Source organism: Sceloporus occidentalis, unplaced genomic scaffold (genome assembly GCF_023333645.1).
Source record: "Sceloporus occidentalis isolate IW3139 unplaced genomic scaffold, rSceOcc1.0.p SCAF_16, whole genome shotgun sequence".
NCBI lineage: Eukaryota > Metazoa > Chordata > Lepidosauria > Squamata > Phrynosomatidae > Sceloporus > Sceloporus occidentalis.
In genome coordinates, this window is record NW_028316996.1 from 2059743 (window position 1) to 2078345 (window position 18603).

The 18603-nt window shown below is 35.8% G+C and overlaps 1 protein-coding gene across 1 annotated transcript in view; it reads left to right on the top strand.

Moving 5' to 3' along the window:
- The window catches only part of LOC149302936 (fibrillin-2-like), a 104953-nt gene that overhangs the window by 76111 nt on the left and 10239 nt on the right, over window positions 1-18603 (top strand). Inside the window, exons 35-55 of the mRNA XM_089481712.1 lie at window positions 1109-1231; window positions 2141-2302; window positions 2542-2610; window positions 3319-3444; window positions 3559-3684; window positions 4942-5094; window positions 6989-7057; window positions 7276-7401; window positions 8221-8346; window positions 9139-9264; window positions 9778-9894; window positions 10853-10981; window positions 12006-12125; window positions 13597-13722; window positions 14268-14420; window positions 15251-15316; window positions 15492-15617; window positions 15758-15877; window positions 16703-16825; window positions 16939-17070; window positions 17451-17576. Of these exons, the coding sequence (XP_089337838.1) occupies window positions 1109-1231; window positions 2141-2302; window positions 2542-2610; window positions 3319-3444; window positions 3559-3684; window positions 4942-5094; window positions 6989-7057; window positions 7276-7401; window positions 8221-8346; window positions 9139-9264; window positions 9778-9894; window positions 10853-10981; window positions 12006-12125; window positions 13597-13722; window positions 14268-14420; window positions 15251-15316; window positions 15492-15617; window positions 15758-15877; window positions 16703-16825; window positions 16939-17070; window positions 17451-17576 (2544 nt within the window). The remainder of the gene's footprint in view (window positions 1-1108; window positions 1232-2140; window positions 2303-2541; window positions 2611-3318; window positions 3445-3558; window positions 3685-4941; window positions 5095-6988; window positions 7058-7275; window positions 7402-8220; window positions 8347-9138; window positions 9265-9777; window positions 9895-10852; window positions 10982-12005; window positions 12126-13596; window positions 13723-14267; window positions 14421-15250; window positions 15317-15491; window positions 15618-15757; window positions 15878-16702; window positions 16826-16938; window positions 17071-17450; window positions 17577-18603) is intronic.

Genomic DNA, 18603 nt, shown 5'->3' on the forward strand with positions numbered 1-18603 from the left:
CCCCAAACTCTGAATATTAACTTAGGAAAAAAAGAAAAAGCCTGAATATAAGACGACCCTAAAGGACAAAAGTTTTACCAGTAAATGTTAATTCATATAAACTATTTTTTTAATAAAAGCTATGATTGAGAAAATATTCTGGTTTTATTTCCTTCTATTTTCCAACCTGCCCCCCCCAGTTATGCACATCTGCCCCAGAAATGTCTTATACCCCTATATGCCACTGTGCCCCATGATATTCCTTTTAACCCTCTAAATGCCACTGTGCCCCATGATATGCCTTTTAACCCAATATGCCACTGTTCCCCATTATATGCCTTTTGACCCCCTATGTGCCACTCTGCCTCCAGAAATGCCTTATACCCCTATATGCCACTCTGGCATTTAGAGGGTTAAAAGGCATATTATGGGGTAGAGTGGCATATAGGGAGGTTTAAGGCATTTCAGGAGGCAGAGTGGCGTATAGAGGGTTAAAAAGGCATTTCTGGAGGCAGAGCGGCATTAAGGGGGTTAAAAGGCATTTCACAGACCTTCCCCGACTGTCAGAGAGAATTCCCTGCACCGGTGCCGGTGCCGCACCGGTGCGGGGAACTCTGATCTCTGACAGCCGGGGAAGGTCTGCGCGATGGACGCAGACAACCCCCGCTGCTAGCCACACCTCCTTCCGGCTGCAGCGTAAGTTGTCTACGCGAATCGCCGGCTACAGACCGGGGACTCAGAAGCACCGGTAAGTGGGACGGGGGAGACAGGAGGATCCAGGTCCCCTGCAGCTGCGGGGGATCTGGATCTTAGTCGTCTCATAGTCAGACCTATTTGAGGTCTGATTATAAGACGACCCCGATTATAAGACGAGGGGTATTTTTCAGAGCATTTGCTCTGAAAAAAACCTCGTCTTATAATCGAGCAAATACGGTATATATAAAATCAGAATGTTGTCTGCTGTGTGGTCTCCAGTGCTTTATTATTATGATATAATGGTAGAAAAGTCCAAACAATTTCTTGGCTATCCCAAATCCGTTTTTAAGTATAGTTATAGTCCCAGACTATTACCCATAAATACCCAAGTAAATTCGGCTTTTTGTTAAATCTACCATTTTTTTTTTTACAGATGTGGATGAATGTGCTGATCCAATCAATTGTGTTAATGGCTTTTGTGTCAACTCTCCCGGGCGATATGAATGTAATTGTCCACCTGACTTTCAGCTGAACCCAACGGGAGTGGGCTGTGTTGGTAAGGTTTCCATTGTGTGTCAAACAAGCTCCACTGAAAATGTATAGCCGTATATATTCATAATTCAAGCTTTATGACTTCATTCATTTCATATTCTTTAATGATTGGTTCGTCAGGTTAGCAATTAGATATGGAAACGTGTAAGCGATATTTAAAGCTTAGTTCTCGTTAAAAATGAACAATGAAAGTGAAAAATTGCTATTTTAAAAGACTAGACATACCTCTTCATATATAACAAGGCCGTCTGCCTTACCACGCATTAGAAAAAGCCTCCAATAATAAAACTTTAGGACTTCATTTAATTGCGTTCAGGTGCACAGTGTAGTAATATTTAACAAAGCTAATTTTACTTGAGCTATTTTCTAGGGAAATTTCTCTTTTTTTATTTAATTGAAAAGAAAAATAGTACAAGCCATTTTCGTTGTGTAAGGAAGCAGACATCGGGATCTTGGCATTTCATGAAAGCTTACAGTTTAATTGGAACAATGTTCAGAAGCTGCTCTGGACTGCAATCAAAGTACGATGATAATATGGTACAGAACTACGAGGAAAAGTTTTAGGTTCCTACATTTTGAGTACAGACATTTCTCTCCAGCCGAAAAAATACAAAGAGAAGTTACATGTTTATGATAATAAATATCTAACAATTGTGAAGGAATATAATATCCTCGAATGAAACCAGTTGTTCACTTGGAAGCCAGTCTTTCCTACAGCATAGAAAACCCAGGATTTATATCTACGCATACTTTTTCTACTAAAAAGAGGATATCATTACTCAATAGATCACTGAGAATTATATTACTATTGCAATTTTTTCCAAAGTATCATTTTGTGTGACTATTTCAAACATCCTTCATATAATAACAAGTCTGAAATGTAATATGAGATTACATTTGCCTGTTGTTACAGATACACGAGTTGGTAATTGCTATCTAAACCACGGTCCTCGTGGGGATGGAAGTATATCCTGCAATACTGAAATTGGTGTTGGTGTGAGTCGCTCATCATGCTGCTGTTCTCTTGGAAAGGCATGGGGCAACCCATGTGAAATTTGCCCCCCTGTTAACAGCTGTAAGTGTTGATTATATATCCCCGTTTTAGGAACATAAGATCAGGTGACCTTTTAAATACAGTACTGAAATTTTGAAGACAAACATACATAGAAAACATGCTGCCAGTCCAGAATCAAATGTTTATATGTAACCCAAGCCCCATATAGCCAACTCTGAAGCACTGCCACATGCTTGTTTATTTAGCATATACATAATGTAGTCATCTGCTAGTAAATGTAACTATCTTTCTGATTTCAGCTGAATATAACACATTGTGTCCAGGAGGAGAAGGATTCAGACCCAACCCTATTACTATAATTTTAGAAGGTGAGCGTTTTATAAAGTGGTTTATTGATTTTGTAAAGCTGCGACCTTTCATAATCCCGTATTAGAATATTAGTTACTTATTTCTGTAAGTGGAGAAACTCTCAAAACGATCTTAAATAATTAAAATATCCAGCCTTTCTGTTAATGTGTCTGCTTGTTTCCATGGTAAATGTAACATCATATTTGGTACTTTCATTTCTAATGCTTACTTAAAGTGTGCCAGTTGGAACATACTCTAAACCTTCTTATTTAAATTGAATAAACGGTGCCTGGATTGTCCGCCTGCTGTGACTTCCAGTGTCGGGTCCAGCCCTAACGCCTGGCGGATCTACAATACTGAGCTTTTCCTGTTGCATCAGGCTTTGTGGCAGGAGTCTGTGTGGTTTGGAAAATGATATGCAAACCTAGACTATTTGGACCATACCATTTGTGAATTCTATGAACCCTGTCACAAATCTACTGAATCTGAAATAAAACATTACTCTGTAACTGTTGAGCTGGATTTACTCTGCCATATATATGTTTTCCAAAATGCCATTGTCTATGCACTAAAGATAAAAGGTCGAGTTTACAGGACAGTTACTAGTATTTATTAGACGTAGATGTGAACACATATCCTTTTTGAGATTTGGAATATTTGCGTGTTATAGTTTGCATTTTGTGAATGTTCTTTCATTATGCATTGCTTATCCTGTGTCATATATCTAGATATTGATGAGTGCCAGGAGTTGCCAGGTCTCTGCCAAGGTGGGAACTGCATTAACACATTTGGAAGCTTCCAATGCGAGTGTCCACAAGGCTACTACCTTAGTGAGGAAACCCGCCTCTGCGAAGGTAAGTGCGCCTTCTTAATGAAACAAGAAAAGATTATTTAACATACTGTTTTTCCTCGGATTCTAAATTATAACATTTAAGAGGAACTAACTTATTTTTCCCTTTCGGTTTTAGATATAGATGAATGCTATACACACCCAGGTGTCTGTGGACCAGGAACTTGCTACAATACTTTGGGGAACTACACCTGCATATGCCCTCCAGAATACATGCAGGTTAATGGAGGACACAACTGCATGGGTAAGCAGCCATGGCACATTGGGATTAGGATTATTTAATACCATACTGCAGTCTTTTTGTTTGAATTGACTGTCAATAACAGTGAATGGTTTTTGAAAAGAAGAGATGTATGTATAGCTGGCAGATGTACAGACCTCCAACTCTGCCACACTGTAGCTGGTACACTGGGGGTAAAAGGGAGGCTTGCCCAGGACCCCATTATTATTAAAAGATGGCCTTGCTAATTGGTAAATACATGGGAAGCTAAATCAGGAAATCAATATAATTATCTTTACAATGTTATTGTTTTGATATTTTTTCTTGCATTTCTGATTTACTACAAATTTTTAGAACATTGAAATATATATATTTATAAAACTTATTTTTTGTTCACTATGATCCTCTGTATAGGCCAGCTGGCTACATGCATTTGACCGTCATTTTGAAAAAATACATGTTTTATTAATTTTTGAAACATGCAAGAGGCAGTGATTCATAATCGTATCCATTTGACTTATCTTTGCTAATTAAACCATTTTATGTATTTGAGGAGTGCTGTCTCACATTCCGGCTTGGAGGGATTTAAGAGTGAGTGGGGATCAGCCAAAATGGAAAGAGGGAGAATCCTGCTCTCCTAACAAAGAGATTTTACAACCGCAGTTTAGAAGAGAATAGTACAAACATATATCAGTCTAACTATATGCATACGGTTACAGGTAGCTCTAGTTTCTCTATCACTAAATGTTTTCTTTGGTGAGTTGAATAATTTTAAATCCAGGATCAAACTATTGTTTGTCGTGAAAAATCTGGTGTCCCAAAACACAAAAGAGGCTTATTACTTCACATCACTTTAGTTAGTTATGTATCTGTTTGCTGTAGACTTTTTATAGGCTTGTATAAACATGTTCCATCCCACATCGTTTAGTTCCGTCTTTCCCAAATTAAGGCAATGGAAGTCTTATGCAGCATGAAAGTCTTACATCATTTTCATGCATTTTGTTATAATAACTTAAGGTCCCTTTGTTTAATTTATATTTTAGAAACAATTATTCACAAATTCAAAGCTTACCCAAGTTTAGAGAGTTAAGTCACTGTGAGCCCAATTTGGGAATACTAGGAATATTAGGGAAAAGTTGCTAAACAATATTTTTTATGATACTTACATGCGTCAGGAGTTTCTTTGAAGCATCTGACTTCAAATATGCAGTCCAGGTTTTGGAGTAAAAAGATCTGCTTTGCAGCCGCTGTTTTTAACTAAAGCATGTGTATTTATTATAGATATGAGGAAGAGTTACTGCTACAGAACCTACAATGGAACTTCATGTGACAATGAACTCCCTTTTAACGTCACAAAAAAGATGTGCTGTTGCACTTATAACATTGGCAAAGCTTGGAGCAAACCATGTGAACCTTGCCCAGTCCCTGGAACAGGTATAGAGCTTGCCACATTTAATTTCTGTTTCTGTTCTAAGTTTGGTTATTATTTGAAGGTATTTGCAACAAACTTTGTATCGTATACCCTGTACTGTATTGTACACTATGTAATTTTTTTGTTCTGTTTCTTTGCTGATCTACAGTCAAGGTCTTCACGTGGGTAGACATGCCTAGAACAGGAACAGAGATGTCCCCCGACCCACACACCCTTATATGCCTCACAACTTCTAGACTGTTGTTTGTTTTGCGAACTCAAAATTTAAGAAATACCAATATGAGCGTAGACTTTTTCAACCATTCTAATATGGACTCAAGCTTTTGCATTATCAATGTTTTTGCTTGTTTGATGTACACAGACCTACATTGAATTTATTAACATCCCATAGCGGTGATGGCATAGTTGGCAATGGACCAGAAACTGCAGGATGTTCTTTTAATAATTCGTACAAATTGAAACATCTCTCTCCATGGGAATTGGATTCTTTCAAAACAGGCCTCACGCAAATCACATTCAAACACTGCTCTGTAATTATGTTAATGGTCTTTGTGATTAATTGTACTATGTCAGCGGGTAGTAAAGAAGTGTTTTGGAAGTAATTTTCTTCAGTGGAAAAAGCTTGCCAATCTTTGAAGGAAATTTTTCTGCTCCTTCCAAAACTAAGCCAACATGAGCTTGGAAATATTTTACATTTGTAGGAAAGGGGAAACTGGTGCTATATGTTGAGCATTCTAGACACTACTTCATTCTTTATGAAATTTTGAGAGAAATCCGTATTTGTTTCCAAAGGAAAATTACTTTTGGAAACAATAGTCACTATTCATAGAAATAACACTCTCCTCACCTCGGTCACCTGTTAAAATGCTTTTGTAGGAATGTCCACCATTTTGTGCATTTGTCCGCAGGGTTAATTCGCTAGAATGAAGACTGAGAAATATTTGCTAAATGTGTTTGACCATCAACCTCAGGAGGGTTTTTCTGGATCATTCTAGGTTCAGTGGGAAACCTGCAGAGGAACTACTGTTTAAACCTAAAAGTAAAATTAGAACTTTACAGTTAAGAACTACATATAGGCATTTTTATGTTTATGTTTAGACTTTTACAAACCTTATTTTACTTCAACAATCAAAGCTGCTAAAGGTCTAGAAGTTCTCATCAGTTGTAGCTGGGGCACCACATTGAATGATGCATCATCATGATTAAAGAAGCAAATTCTGTTATTCTGTAAATGGCAGTGATTTGACATACAGAACAAATCCTTCATAATACCAGCTCAGTTTATACATGTGACTTGGAATATCCTGTTATTCGTTATTATTATTATTATTATTATTATTATTATTATTATTTTTACATTTTATTTTTATAGCACCAGCAGATTTTATAGCACTTTGTATCTTTTTTCCCATAAACAGGCATATGATTAGGCAGCTCACTTAATATTTAAGTATTAAAAGGTTTGGGTTAGAAACATGTCAGGCTGGATGAGCAAAATAGCTCTTATAAGTGGACGTGGCTGTTTTCTCTAGTTTCACTATACCACCTTTAATAGACAACCATAACAAAATCATATTCTCCGTGTCAAGGATAACCAACAAAATGACAGCATTGTAAGAGGAGCAAAGTTAATAATGTGTATAAGGGATTATTTTAACAAAATAGGATGCATTACCTTTTTTCTCTGAAGGCTTTTCAGAATACAATGATCCGCTTGGTCAGTTCTAAGGCCACTAATGCCACCTTGAGTTTACGCCTACATGAATTTATAAAAATAAAAAAACTGTAGTCATGAATAATTGACAAAATTACCAAACGTTCATTTTTGTCACATTGTTTTAAAGTAATATTAACAATTTATTTACCTTTTTGTTGTTTTTATCCTTTTCTCAAAAGCCAATTTCAAAAACCTCTGTGGCACCATACCCGGTTTCACCTTTGATATACACACTGGCAAAGCTGTGGGTAAGTTCCATGATACTCACATACTACTTGAATACATGTACTTGTAAAAGAAGTAATACAATCATTTGATCTTCTGTGATCAATAGGGTGGCTTTGTACCCTCATGAGATTTAATAATTAAGAAATGATAAGCACTTAACTAGTATATATATTTAGTTTAATGGTCACTTTATTTATTTGCATTTGTTTTTCAACAATAAAGTTTTTTGCAATTTTAGATATTGACGAATGCAAAGAAATCCCTGGTATTTGTGCCAATGGTGTTTGCATTAATCAGATTGGCAGTTTCCGCTGTGAATGCCCAACTGGGTTCAGTTATAATGACTTGCTCTTGATCTGTGAAGGTACGTAGTGAAGAGAACTCTGCCTTAAAGAAAATGAGATTAAGTGCGTGTAATGTAGTACATGGAAGAATTATAACGCTACTTATATGTAATTGTGTAAAACAGCACTCCTGTTATTGTTACATTTTTGTGTCCAAGTGTAAATACTATATAACTGCAGAATACTTTTTTAAAAGACCCTTGTTGGTATAATAACTCTGTAAGTAGATATAAAAGAGGAAATGCTCAAGTGCTAATAACGCCTTGATAAGGCTACAAGAGATCTAGAACCTGATGAACTGTATAACCAGATTGGTGTCCTGTTCATTTTAATTCAGCTTCGTCGTAACTATTGATTAAAGTTGTCAAGGCAGGCTCATAAAATCATAAGATTAAACAGTGGCACTGGGGACATCAAACGCAGGGCGCTGCTTTTTTAAACAACTTTGATGCCTACATATAAGAACATATTGAGTAGTACAGTTGAATCCAATTTTGAGATCCCGTCGAGCTTGCAAACCTGATTACATTACCAAGAACTTCAAATATGGTGACTCCAGTATAAAGCCAATTGGCAAAGTAAGGTGCAAAAACTGAGCATATCGTGAACATAGGAATTCACATATGTTATAAGATAATGAAAAACGAAAGGTCTTGCTTGGCACAACTGCCTATAAAGCACTATACAACCACATGTTAAATATGGTCTCAGTTAATGAATATAGTACATTTTCCTGACTCTTCCCACAAGTAGTTTGTGTTAGTTCTTTTGATAGTGGGTTATGTGGTAAACCATTTCTGTCGCATCTGTGACCTAATCCTTTGTGCTTCATATTTCAGACATCGATGAGTGCAACAGCGGAGATTATTTTTGCCAGAGAAATGCAGATTGCATAAATAGTCCTGGTACCTACCGCTGCGAATGTTCAGCAGGCTTCAAACTCTTACCCAACGGAGCTTGTATAGGTAAGAAAGTATCTTGCGGCGTGATCTGATTTCGATCTGATTGTGAGCATTAAAAATATATTACAGAATATATTTGTATATTCTTCCACGAAAATGAGAGTAGTCTTTTTAAGTGGCCATTGATAGGTTAATTGTGTTGAATCTGCCGGCGCTTTATAAATAAATGTAATGTAATGTTGTATCGCTACTAATATAGTTGAATATTTTCCATTAGCAAAAAAAATCTCTATATCATAAGATGAAGTGCATACGTCATGCCCTGATTTGAAAAATGTTATCTCTCGGCTTAGCCATTTAATAATATATAATATTAGTTATATTAAGGTAGTTTTATCAGAGTCTGTACAGACATTTAAACAACAGTTGGATGTATACTTGCAAAAACATAATATTCAGGTATACATTATTTAAATTATTGGGAAACAGCTTCTTGATCCAAGGAGAGATCTGACTGCCATTCTGGGGTCAAGAAGGAATTTTGTTTCCCTAGTTTGTGCCAAAATACGTTCCAAAATACGGGCAACATTTATTCCAAAATGGAGTCCCTGTGTTTACCCTGCGCAATTTTTATGATGTTGAGATTTAGAAGAGAAAGATGTTTAATGAGAATGTCCTGGAAGGATCATTGAGAGGCCCCTCCAGTGGAATGTTTTTGCCAAAGCTGAACTACGTTGCTAGTTCATATTATATTGTACGGAAAACTACATAGAGACCTGTGCTAAAGTGTAAAGGCCAAAGGTGGCACCAGTAGATCTATTTTATAATGCAGATTTTTTTCCTGCTCATTTGCAGACCGTAATGAATGCCTAGAAATCCCGAATGTCTGCAGCCACGGCACATGCGAGGACACTGAAGGGAGTTATCGGTGTATATGCAACAATGGATTCAAGGCATCGGCTGACCAGACTATGTGCATGGGTATTCACCGAATTACATTATTTAGATACATTTTCCAGTAGACGACTTTCAATGTACTACTTGCCTATTAAGTGAATTTAGTGAAGAAATAGGTTACTAGAAATAGGTTATTAGAAATTAGGTTAGCAAGATATGCAATGCCTTTAAATTGTATAAAAGGTAGTTATTACAATGAAGTGTGGATCCATACTTACCTTTAAGGTTGTACAATGTACATTGTGTATATGTATGTTGAGCTACATTCAAGCCCTGGCAGGTAATTGTAAATACAAATAAGACAGTAAGAAAATAATACTCTATCGTACACATAAGAAGTAGGGTTATGCATGTAGTGTTGATTTTCTCAAGCACCCATAAAATTGTGGCAGTTACACACGGCGCTTTGATGGGAATCTCGTAAGGTTGTTGCAGATGGTAGGAGGTAAGAAAAGAACATTTGTGTCATCAAACTGAATGTAACCACAGACAGCTGGAAGAATACGTCCTTTGGGTTCACATCCATGTTTCTTGCAGATATCGATGAGTGCGAGAGGCAGCCGTGTGGGAACGGAACCTGTAAAAACACCGTGGGATCATATAACTGTCTGTGCTACCCAGGGTTTGAGCTTACACACAATAATGACTGCATGGGTAAGTTCTTCCTGCCACAGACACTCCAATTAACGCTCTGATGACACAACAATTCCGAAAAAGACTTGCCATTTCCAAAGTTAGCGTGAATCTGAAAGCTGAAGCTTTTATGCATGTATTTAAATAACCAGAACAGAAACATATAATAACACTCACCAATATTATAAGTATTATATTAATGTAACAAACTAGTTAAAAATAGAATGCACACGGAATTCATCACTTTTAAGTTGTGTTTCCAAAAGGTGCAGCTTGAAATGATGTGTAAGGTATCAAGATATAATTATTTAAGGCTAATGGTGTAAAGGCAATAACATGAAAGATTTCTGGGTTGGGTTTTCAGCTCTTTGGAACTTTTCAATAACAAATATGCATATTGCAGTATTGTCATGTCAGTGAATTCATATTTTTAAGTAAAACATATTTATTCAACGCGCTATTATATATTATATATATTATATTTTATAATAACATGTTGACAAAGTAGATCTATCAATTTAAAAATGCAATTATTTATTGCATAGTTGTAAAATCATTATATATAATCGTATATTATCTGGTTTCTTTGTTCCATTGCAGTGAAACTTAATCCAATGGCCACGCAATTCTCTTAATATACAACCTTTCTATGTTTTAAAGAAAACTGACCCCCCTGTAATCTTGTGATTTATGATCACAACATTGCCTAACACCAAATAATGGAAGGATTAACTTCATAAGTATTAAAGGTCTCTTTTTTTATTGCAAAATATTCAACAGATGTGTGGGTTACTCCAGCATTTGAACATTTATGTGTATTCTTTAAAAGGATAACTAGGATAATTAGGATTTAAGAACAACTGTAAGTATGTTGATTTGGGCTCAATTTACATAAACTATAAAAATTAATTAGTATTAACAGGCTTTCATGTGGGTCACAAGTTCATGTGACTTTTTAACATTTTTGCTTTGTTTTCAGATATTGATGAGTGCAGCTCCTTTTTTGGCCAGGTATGCAGGAATGGACAGTGTTTTAACCAAATTGGCTCCTTCATTTGTTTATGTAATGAAGGATACGAACTCACTGCGGACTTCAAAAATTGCGTAGGTGAGTCTCCGTTAGTTGAACAGTCCCATGGAAAAAGTAACATTTTTCTTTGTCATTGTATTTGTTTGCCACAAAGGAGGCTCATAGGGAGTCTGTTCATTTAATAGAATGAGTTAAGATAACTGATACAAATGGCTAATTTTGCAGCTATGCAAACATATGAAATCACATTAAAAATAGAACACTGCCCAATGTTTTTAAGAACTCATCATTTCTGTCCCTCTCTCCAGTTATATATGTACTGTATAAACAAAGAGGGAGATTGTATACAATATTATACTGTGTTTCATTTAAGGAGGGGAAAAGGGAATGAAATTGGCATTTTATACCCTGAAACGATGGGTAGCATAGTAATTTAGGTTAAAAAAATATACAACTTCTCCAAGATCAACCTCGCTGTCGATCTAGAAGAAGGCAAAAACCCAGACTGAAGCAAATCCCAGCTTTGCCTCAAAAAGGTCACCAGGCCAGTTTTTAACCATTTTTTGCAGAATCTCTGCCGTTCCAGATGCCATATGTAGGGAACAGCAGATTTTTTAAAAGTCAAGTGGGAATGGTTCACATTTTCTCAAACACAGAAACATTTGAGTAATCTCAATGTAAAAATAAGACAAGTGCCTGTATCCCTCTGATTTTTTTTTTTCTTGAAATGGGATTGGATTTACAGTGTGCGTGATCTTGAAATGGAAACCAAATATAAAACAAAATTTAGTTAATTTTTAAGTAACAGTAACAATTGGACCTAATCGATCACTGAGGATAACACAGTCAATAAAAGCCAGTCGGTGAAAGACTTCAAAATGAAAGTTAGCTGTTATAAGAATCAAATATCCCACTCGCTCTGTTAGCTACACGGTGGATTCTGTCATACGTCCAACCATTCTGGATACAGAAATTCCTGTTTGATGGTTGCCTTAGAATTACCTGAAGGGTGAGAACAGGGTTATAAGCATTGTATTTATTATTATAGTTGCGGTATATAGAGAAAGAAGTTTCTAATAGTTTATGTTTACCTCTATTTCAGATATTAATGAATGTGTGACATATCCCGGCTCATGCTCACCTGGTACATGTCAGAATTTAGAAGGCTCGTTCAGATGCATATGCCCTCCTGGATACGAGGTTGAGGGAGACAACTGTATAGGTAAGGTTACATGTTCATTAAAAGCTAGCACATTCATCTATATTCCCTTTAAAATGATTTGCATTGTTTTTTCCCTGCATTTAAAATGTAGCGTTACTTTTATTTTATGTGTGTGGTGTGATCAAAATCCAAGGGGAGAGGGCATCGGCATATCCCGGAACACTCTGGGTAAAGCCTATTTTCCCTTTTTTGGGTCAGTTTCCCCTTTTTCCACGCAAGAGAATGGTGTGGGTCTTGTACTACACCCAACCCAATAAAAAAATTAATAGTTTTTAATTGTAAAACAAAATAATGTCTCTATTGATATTGCTGCCAAATGATACAAAAAGTCAACAAGGAAATGTGAAATAATAGCATAAGACTTACACTCTATCGGTTTTCCCTTTATTCGGGAGTTGCGGAAATGTTATTTAAGTAGAACCTTTGGGTCTGATGAGCGCTTTTTCTTTTTCTCTGTCCTTTTTTAGCTAATTGTTTGTGCATATGTCAAAGGCAGACGGTCTAGTTGTCAGTGTCTGCAGAACTGTAATGTTTGGCACGAATCACATGAAACAACTATTAGCGGTGTAAAAGGCTAAGATTTTTTTTTGAAGCATTTAAAGGCTTTTCATCTTAGAAGTGAGGGGAATACTATAGGACAAATACAATTCCCTGAAATATACCTAGTATTGGTTAATAACTGGCTATTATATTATAAAATTGAAGAAGTTCAGGTATTTCACTTTCCAATTAGATGATGATACAGAATACTTAATCATATATTTTAGACTACTTTATTTGTAGGTTAAGATTCCATCTATATTAGAATTACATAGCCTTGTGCAGTATACGTTTGCAAGAAGTATACGTATAACGTATTTTTCTTGTAGGTATCAATCATGTATAAAGTACTTGATATAGTGTGCTTATTTTTCTTTGTATTAGTCTTTTCTCGTAGTGTTCTTGGTTTGGTATTACTGACAAACCCAAGCCATGCCAAACCCAGGCAGTAGATTGTACTCTGAACATACATTTATATATTTATATTTGGAACTGAGTGATTAAATTATGCTTTTTCTTTAATATCAAAATAGCAAAATTTAAAATGTATTTCCCACAGTAGAACACATTGCAAAAAAGGGAGACTTATTATTTGTTCCTTGGTTTTCCCACTTTTCTGTTTCCCCTTTATTCTGCTATTGGCTCTTCTTTTCTTATTTTCATGAAGTATAGCAAAAAGTAAATTACAAAAGCTTTATTTTGATCAGCAATATAATATTCATATGCAAGATGATATCATAGTAAAGAAAAGATGTCTTACTGGTCCATATGGTAATCTTTATGTTTTACTTCCCCTTACCTATTTCCTTATTCCTGGCTATTTTTAATTTCTTCTCCATGCTGTCCCATTATGCAGTCAGCCTTTTAAATATAAATATAAATAAAATGTTGAAAATACTGAAGAAGGTGCCAAAACTGTATTTTTTTGTAGATATTGATGAATGCAGTGAAGAACCCAATATCTGTCTTTTTGGGACTTGCTTTAACACTCCAGGAAGCTTTCAGTGCATCTGTCCTCCAGGTTTTGTGCTGTCTGAAAATGGAAGAAGGTGCTTCGGTAAGCATCATTGAACACAGAAATTGAAATCAAACAGGTTCCAGAAGGATAAAATGGCAAATGCATTTCACATTATGTTTTAAATAAGCCTGCTTTCTGTAGGAGTCTTCTTGGAAGGGCCAGGCCAATCATGACACAAAATTTTAAGTAAGCCTGATTTTGACAAGATTTGTCTTAGAAATCTTGGAAAGGTTTGGCCAATATCGTTACCATTCAATATAAATTGCGGTGACATTAAAAACTATAACCCAAAGCATTCCCTTTGTCTTGATGAACCATGCAATTGGCTGCTATTTGAATATTTTTTGCCTAGACATTTATCAATGTCTAGTGCCTTTTAGATAAAGGCACTGTCCTTCTGGCAACTTCTTAGTAACTCAAGGTTCCATGGCTTCTTAGATGAAATCAAAACCTAGTTTTCTACCTTAAATAATTTTACCTAAACAAGCACTATATATAATATATATTATATTATTATATATATATATTATTATTATTATTATGTTTTATCCAGCAAGCAATATTTTGTTTTATTTTCTCATTAGACACTCGACAAAGTTTCTGTTTTACCAAATTTGAAAATGGGAAGTGCTCTGTACCCAAAGCATACAACAGCACCAAGGCCAAATGTTGTTGCAGTAAAATGCCAGGAGAAGGCTGGGGTGATCCTTGTGAGCTGTGTCCAAAGGAAGGAGAAGGTATGTAGTAAGCCAGCCCATAATATATCAATGCCTTCTGCTTGATTGTAGTCGTATGTTGACTACTATAAGTCATATGTTGACTCATTCTAAGAATATTCCCCACTCTATTTAACAACAAATGATACTCCTCAACCCCTGTGATTATAGTGATTAGTTAGAGAGAGAAAAATGTACTAGACATGTGTATGCTAATTGGCATGCAAAGGAAAAAACTCAGTAGCAATCATCTGATTACATGATTTTATTAAAGTACAACTTGGTCACACAAAATTTTATTAATATGATTAATGTTTAAGGTATATTGATCTGTGGTTGACCAAAATAATTATTTACATTGAGAATTCAAAACTACTGGTAAAGAAATGTGTATGGATTATGCTCACATATTCAATTTGTATTTGGTCTTCATTGGATATTCAGGTAGATGTGAATGAAGGATGCCAACTCAAGGAACTTGCACGTTCTTGCCAAAGTTGAGACTGCTTGGCGATGAAGAAAGGCCAAGCCACATTTTTTACATTGAATAATATGGAAAACAAGATGATAGAATTTAGCCATCTGCCCTTTCAGCTGGCTCTTCTTAACTTGGGCCATGCCAAACCTCTGTTCTCTGATGTAGTTTGGCTGCATTTCCAATACTTTGTCTTGCCTACCATTATGTCAGTGATATTTGCCTTTACATAAAGAATTCTTTGACATTCTGTCAAAGCTTAACTCTTACCAGCATATATTTCACCTTGTATTGTTCCCCACAAAAAATATAAATGTGACTTGAAAGTTATGTTTCTGGCCTTGAATATATTTTGTTAACATTCTGTTTTTGACAGTGGCATTTCAGGATCTTTGTCCATTTGGACATGGGACTATCCCAGGGATTGGAGATACAAGAGAAGGTAATCATTTAAAGTTACTTTAAAAAGCAAAAAAAAAAGCTTATTTTGTCAATGATTCAAGAAAGTTTAGAGAGGTTGCTCTAAGTTGTACCAACTTTACTGATGCATTTGTAAACTCTTTTTTTTATTTTTGCATTTTTGTGTGGCCTTCAATATTGTGATTTATCATTTTTAGATGTGAATGAATGCCTTGAAAACCCAGGAATTTGTGCACATGGCCACTGCATTAATACAGATGGATCATTTCGATGCGAGTGCCCCATGGGGTATAACTTGGATTATACTGGAGTAAATTGTGTAGGTATGTACCGTGTTTTACATTTCAACTTTATCACCTTGTCCTTAAACATAAACCATTTTTGAGTCTTGTGTGTGTGTGTGTGAGTGGAGTAGTATTTATAGATATATATGTGAATTTGATTGTAACTTTGCATCTTCCAGACACTGATGAATGTTCCATTGGTAATCCATGTGGTAACGGCACTTGCACAAATGTCGTTGGTACTTTTGAGTGTTCCTGTGACGACGGATTTGAACCTGGGCCGATGATGAACTGTGAAGGTAACTAACAGAAAGAGTTAAGTGGGGGCTCATTCACACCAGATCTAGTGTAAGCTTCAGCCATACAGCTTTTTCTTCTTGGCACATTATATTGCCGAACACAGATCCCAGTGAATCACATAAAGGGGATCATCTTACAATCAAAGACTTTTTACAGGCATAAAATATGGAGTTTTGTGCAGTTAATCTTTTTATTGTCCGCTTACTACAGAATGTGGATACTGGACAAAACTTACTAAAAAGGGTTACATACAGAGGCTTAGAAGTGATGTAGGGACATTTTATGTCACTGAGAGGGTGTAAGCTAAGTGAAACAGCCTCCCAGAAGAAGTGGTTTGGGTTAATACAGTGATTAAAATTTAAACATGCACGCACAGAATAAGAAAAAGGCTATCCTGGATCTTAGACAAGGACTGGATATGATTATTTTCACAGCGTGGAAAATGGGCAGACCAGATGGGCCACATAGTTATTTTCTGTTGTCGTAGTCCGTGTTTCTGTTTATTATATCATTGCTTGCTATACCTGTACATGATATGGTGACTTTTGGGGCTGTAGGTTATTGTGATACACCCATACCCAGCAAATGTTATGCGCTACTGGAAAAATGGGGAGTAGAGAGTGGCAGACTGATTTGTCTCACGGGGTATGTTGTGGTAAAATGTAACAATTAATTAACAATTTACACAACTTGCTTCTTATTCCATTTACATCCGGTACGTCTCTATGGACCAGTGAAGTACTGGAATGTTCCTTCGCTTTCCACATAATATAAACTTTAGTAAAGGTGAAATATAATAAAATGTAATATTTTCTCCATTTTAGATATCAATGAATGTACATCAAACCCACTTCTGTGTGCATTCCGTTGTATAAATACATATGGATCCTATGAATGCACGTGTCCTGCAGGGTATACTCTCAGAGAAGACCATAAGATGTGTAAAGGTATTTTTTTTAATGTTTTCTGGTGTTATCTTCACTATTATATGACTGTATATATATAAAATACAACTTTGCAGTGGCCTGACAATGCTGAAGGCAGATTCTGTTTTTCTCAGATCTTGATGAGTGCTTAGAAGGGTTTCATGATTGTGAATCTCGGGGGATGCTTTGCAAAAACCTGATTGGGACTTTTATGTGCATTTGTCCTCCTGGAATGACACGAAGACCTGATGGAGAAGGATGTATGGGTAAGTATTTATTATTATTATTATTATTTTTTGTTTTATATAGCGCCATCAAATTCTGTAGCGCTGTACAATGGGTGGACAGGACACAACAAGTAGCCCTGCTCAAACAAGCTTACAGTCTAGAGATTGTTATTAATGTATACATCAAATGATATAATTCATGATATATATATATATATATATATAGATATAGATTTTTTAATTAGGTCTTGGGTTTGCCTTAACCAGCGTAATGAGAAATTTGCTCAAGATAGAGCTGAATGCAACAGTAATATGTAATACCTCAGATTCTCTTTTGTAGTGAATAAACCTAACAATCTTTACTTTCACTTAAAATATATTTTTTTATCAATTGTGTTTGTCCAATTTGTATCTTAAAGATGAGAATGAATGCCGCACCAAGCCAGGCATCTGTGAGAACAGCCGCTGTGTCAATACCGTTGGAAGCTATCGGTGTGAATGCAATGAAGGGTTTCAGTCCACTCCATCAGGGACTGAATGTATCGGTTAGTGCAGCGTTCTCTTTGTCCTGTTATTCTGAATATTAATAAACATTAACATAAATAACTCATCTATGTTCACAGTCCTACCTACCATAAACATGGGCATACCTGTAACTGTTTTCCATCTTACGTTGGTAAATAAGGCTCCCATTATCATCTAGTAGTCTAGGCATGCGACAGACTTTTTATTTATAATTACCACACAGGTAATTTACTTGTCTTTTCTTCTCGACAGAATCTCTCCCCAATTGTCTTCCAAAAGTATTTCCTGCTAACAAAATACAAGGTTTTAAGGCATTTTAAGGATAATGCTTACAGAATAAAAATGCATTTCACGTTTTTAATGTTCAGTTTTCAATTTGCACATAACGTTTTAACTTATGTTGGCAAGACAGCCTGAGGATTGGCTGTGTGAGTTAAAGAATTAAGTTAATTTGAACCAGTTTTATGAAAAAAAAATATACATGCTAATGTGAAATTGAAATGAATGATGGCTGGATATGGAGGGACTATGTTATTTTTCAATACTAGAGATAAAACCATAAGATGTGTTAGTTAACCCTGATCATAAGCAGTGCGGGCAGGTTTTTGCTCTTGGAATATGTTATTAATAACCCTATGTGTACCCAGACAGGGATATAATACCATATAAACAGAATAAGCAGTGGTTTATATAGTCCCTATTTGTGTAGGAGATCCCCCCTAGAGGATGATGTATTAAGACCAATACAAGTGGGACCGATTCATCATATACTTATGTCACTATTAGGTATTTTTAAAACATATTGATCATTAATATTGCATTCCTTAGTTTATGTATAATTATTCCTGTTAATATTTGAGCCTCTGGAAAAAATGCCCAGAGCCCCAGAGTTTAAAATCAGTAACCCACTTTGTGTCCTGACCAGCATGATAAAGGCTTGTAATTGAGTGGTATGTTGGTTTAGTGTAGTGTTATCTTTACTTATCACAGGCCTTTAATAATATCATCATTTTTTCATATTGTTACAGTCTACAGTGTTGATGCATA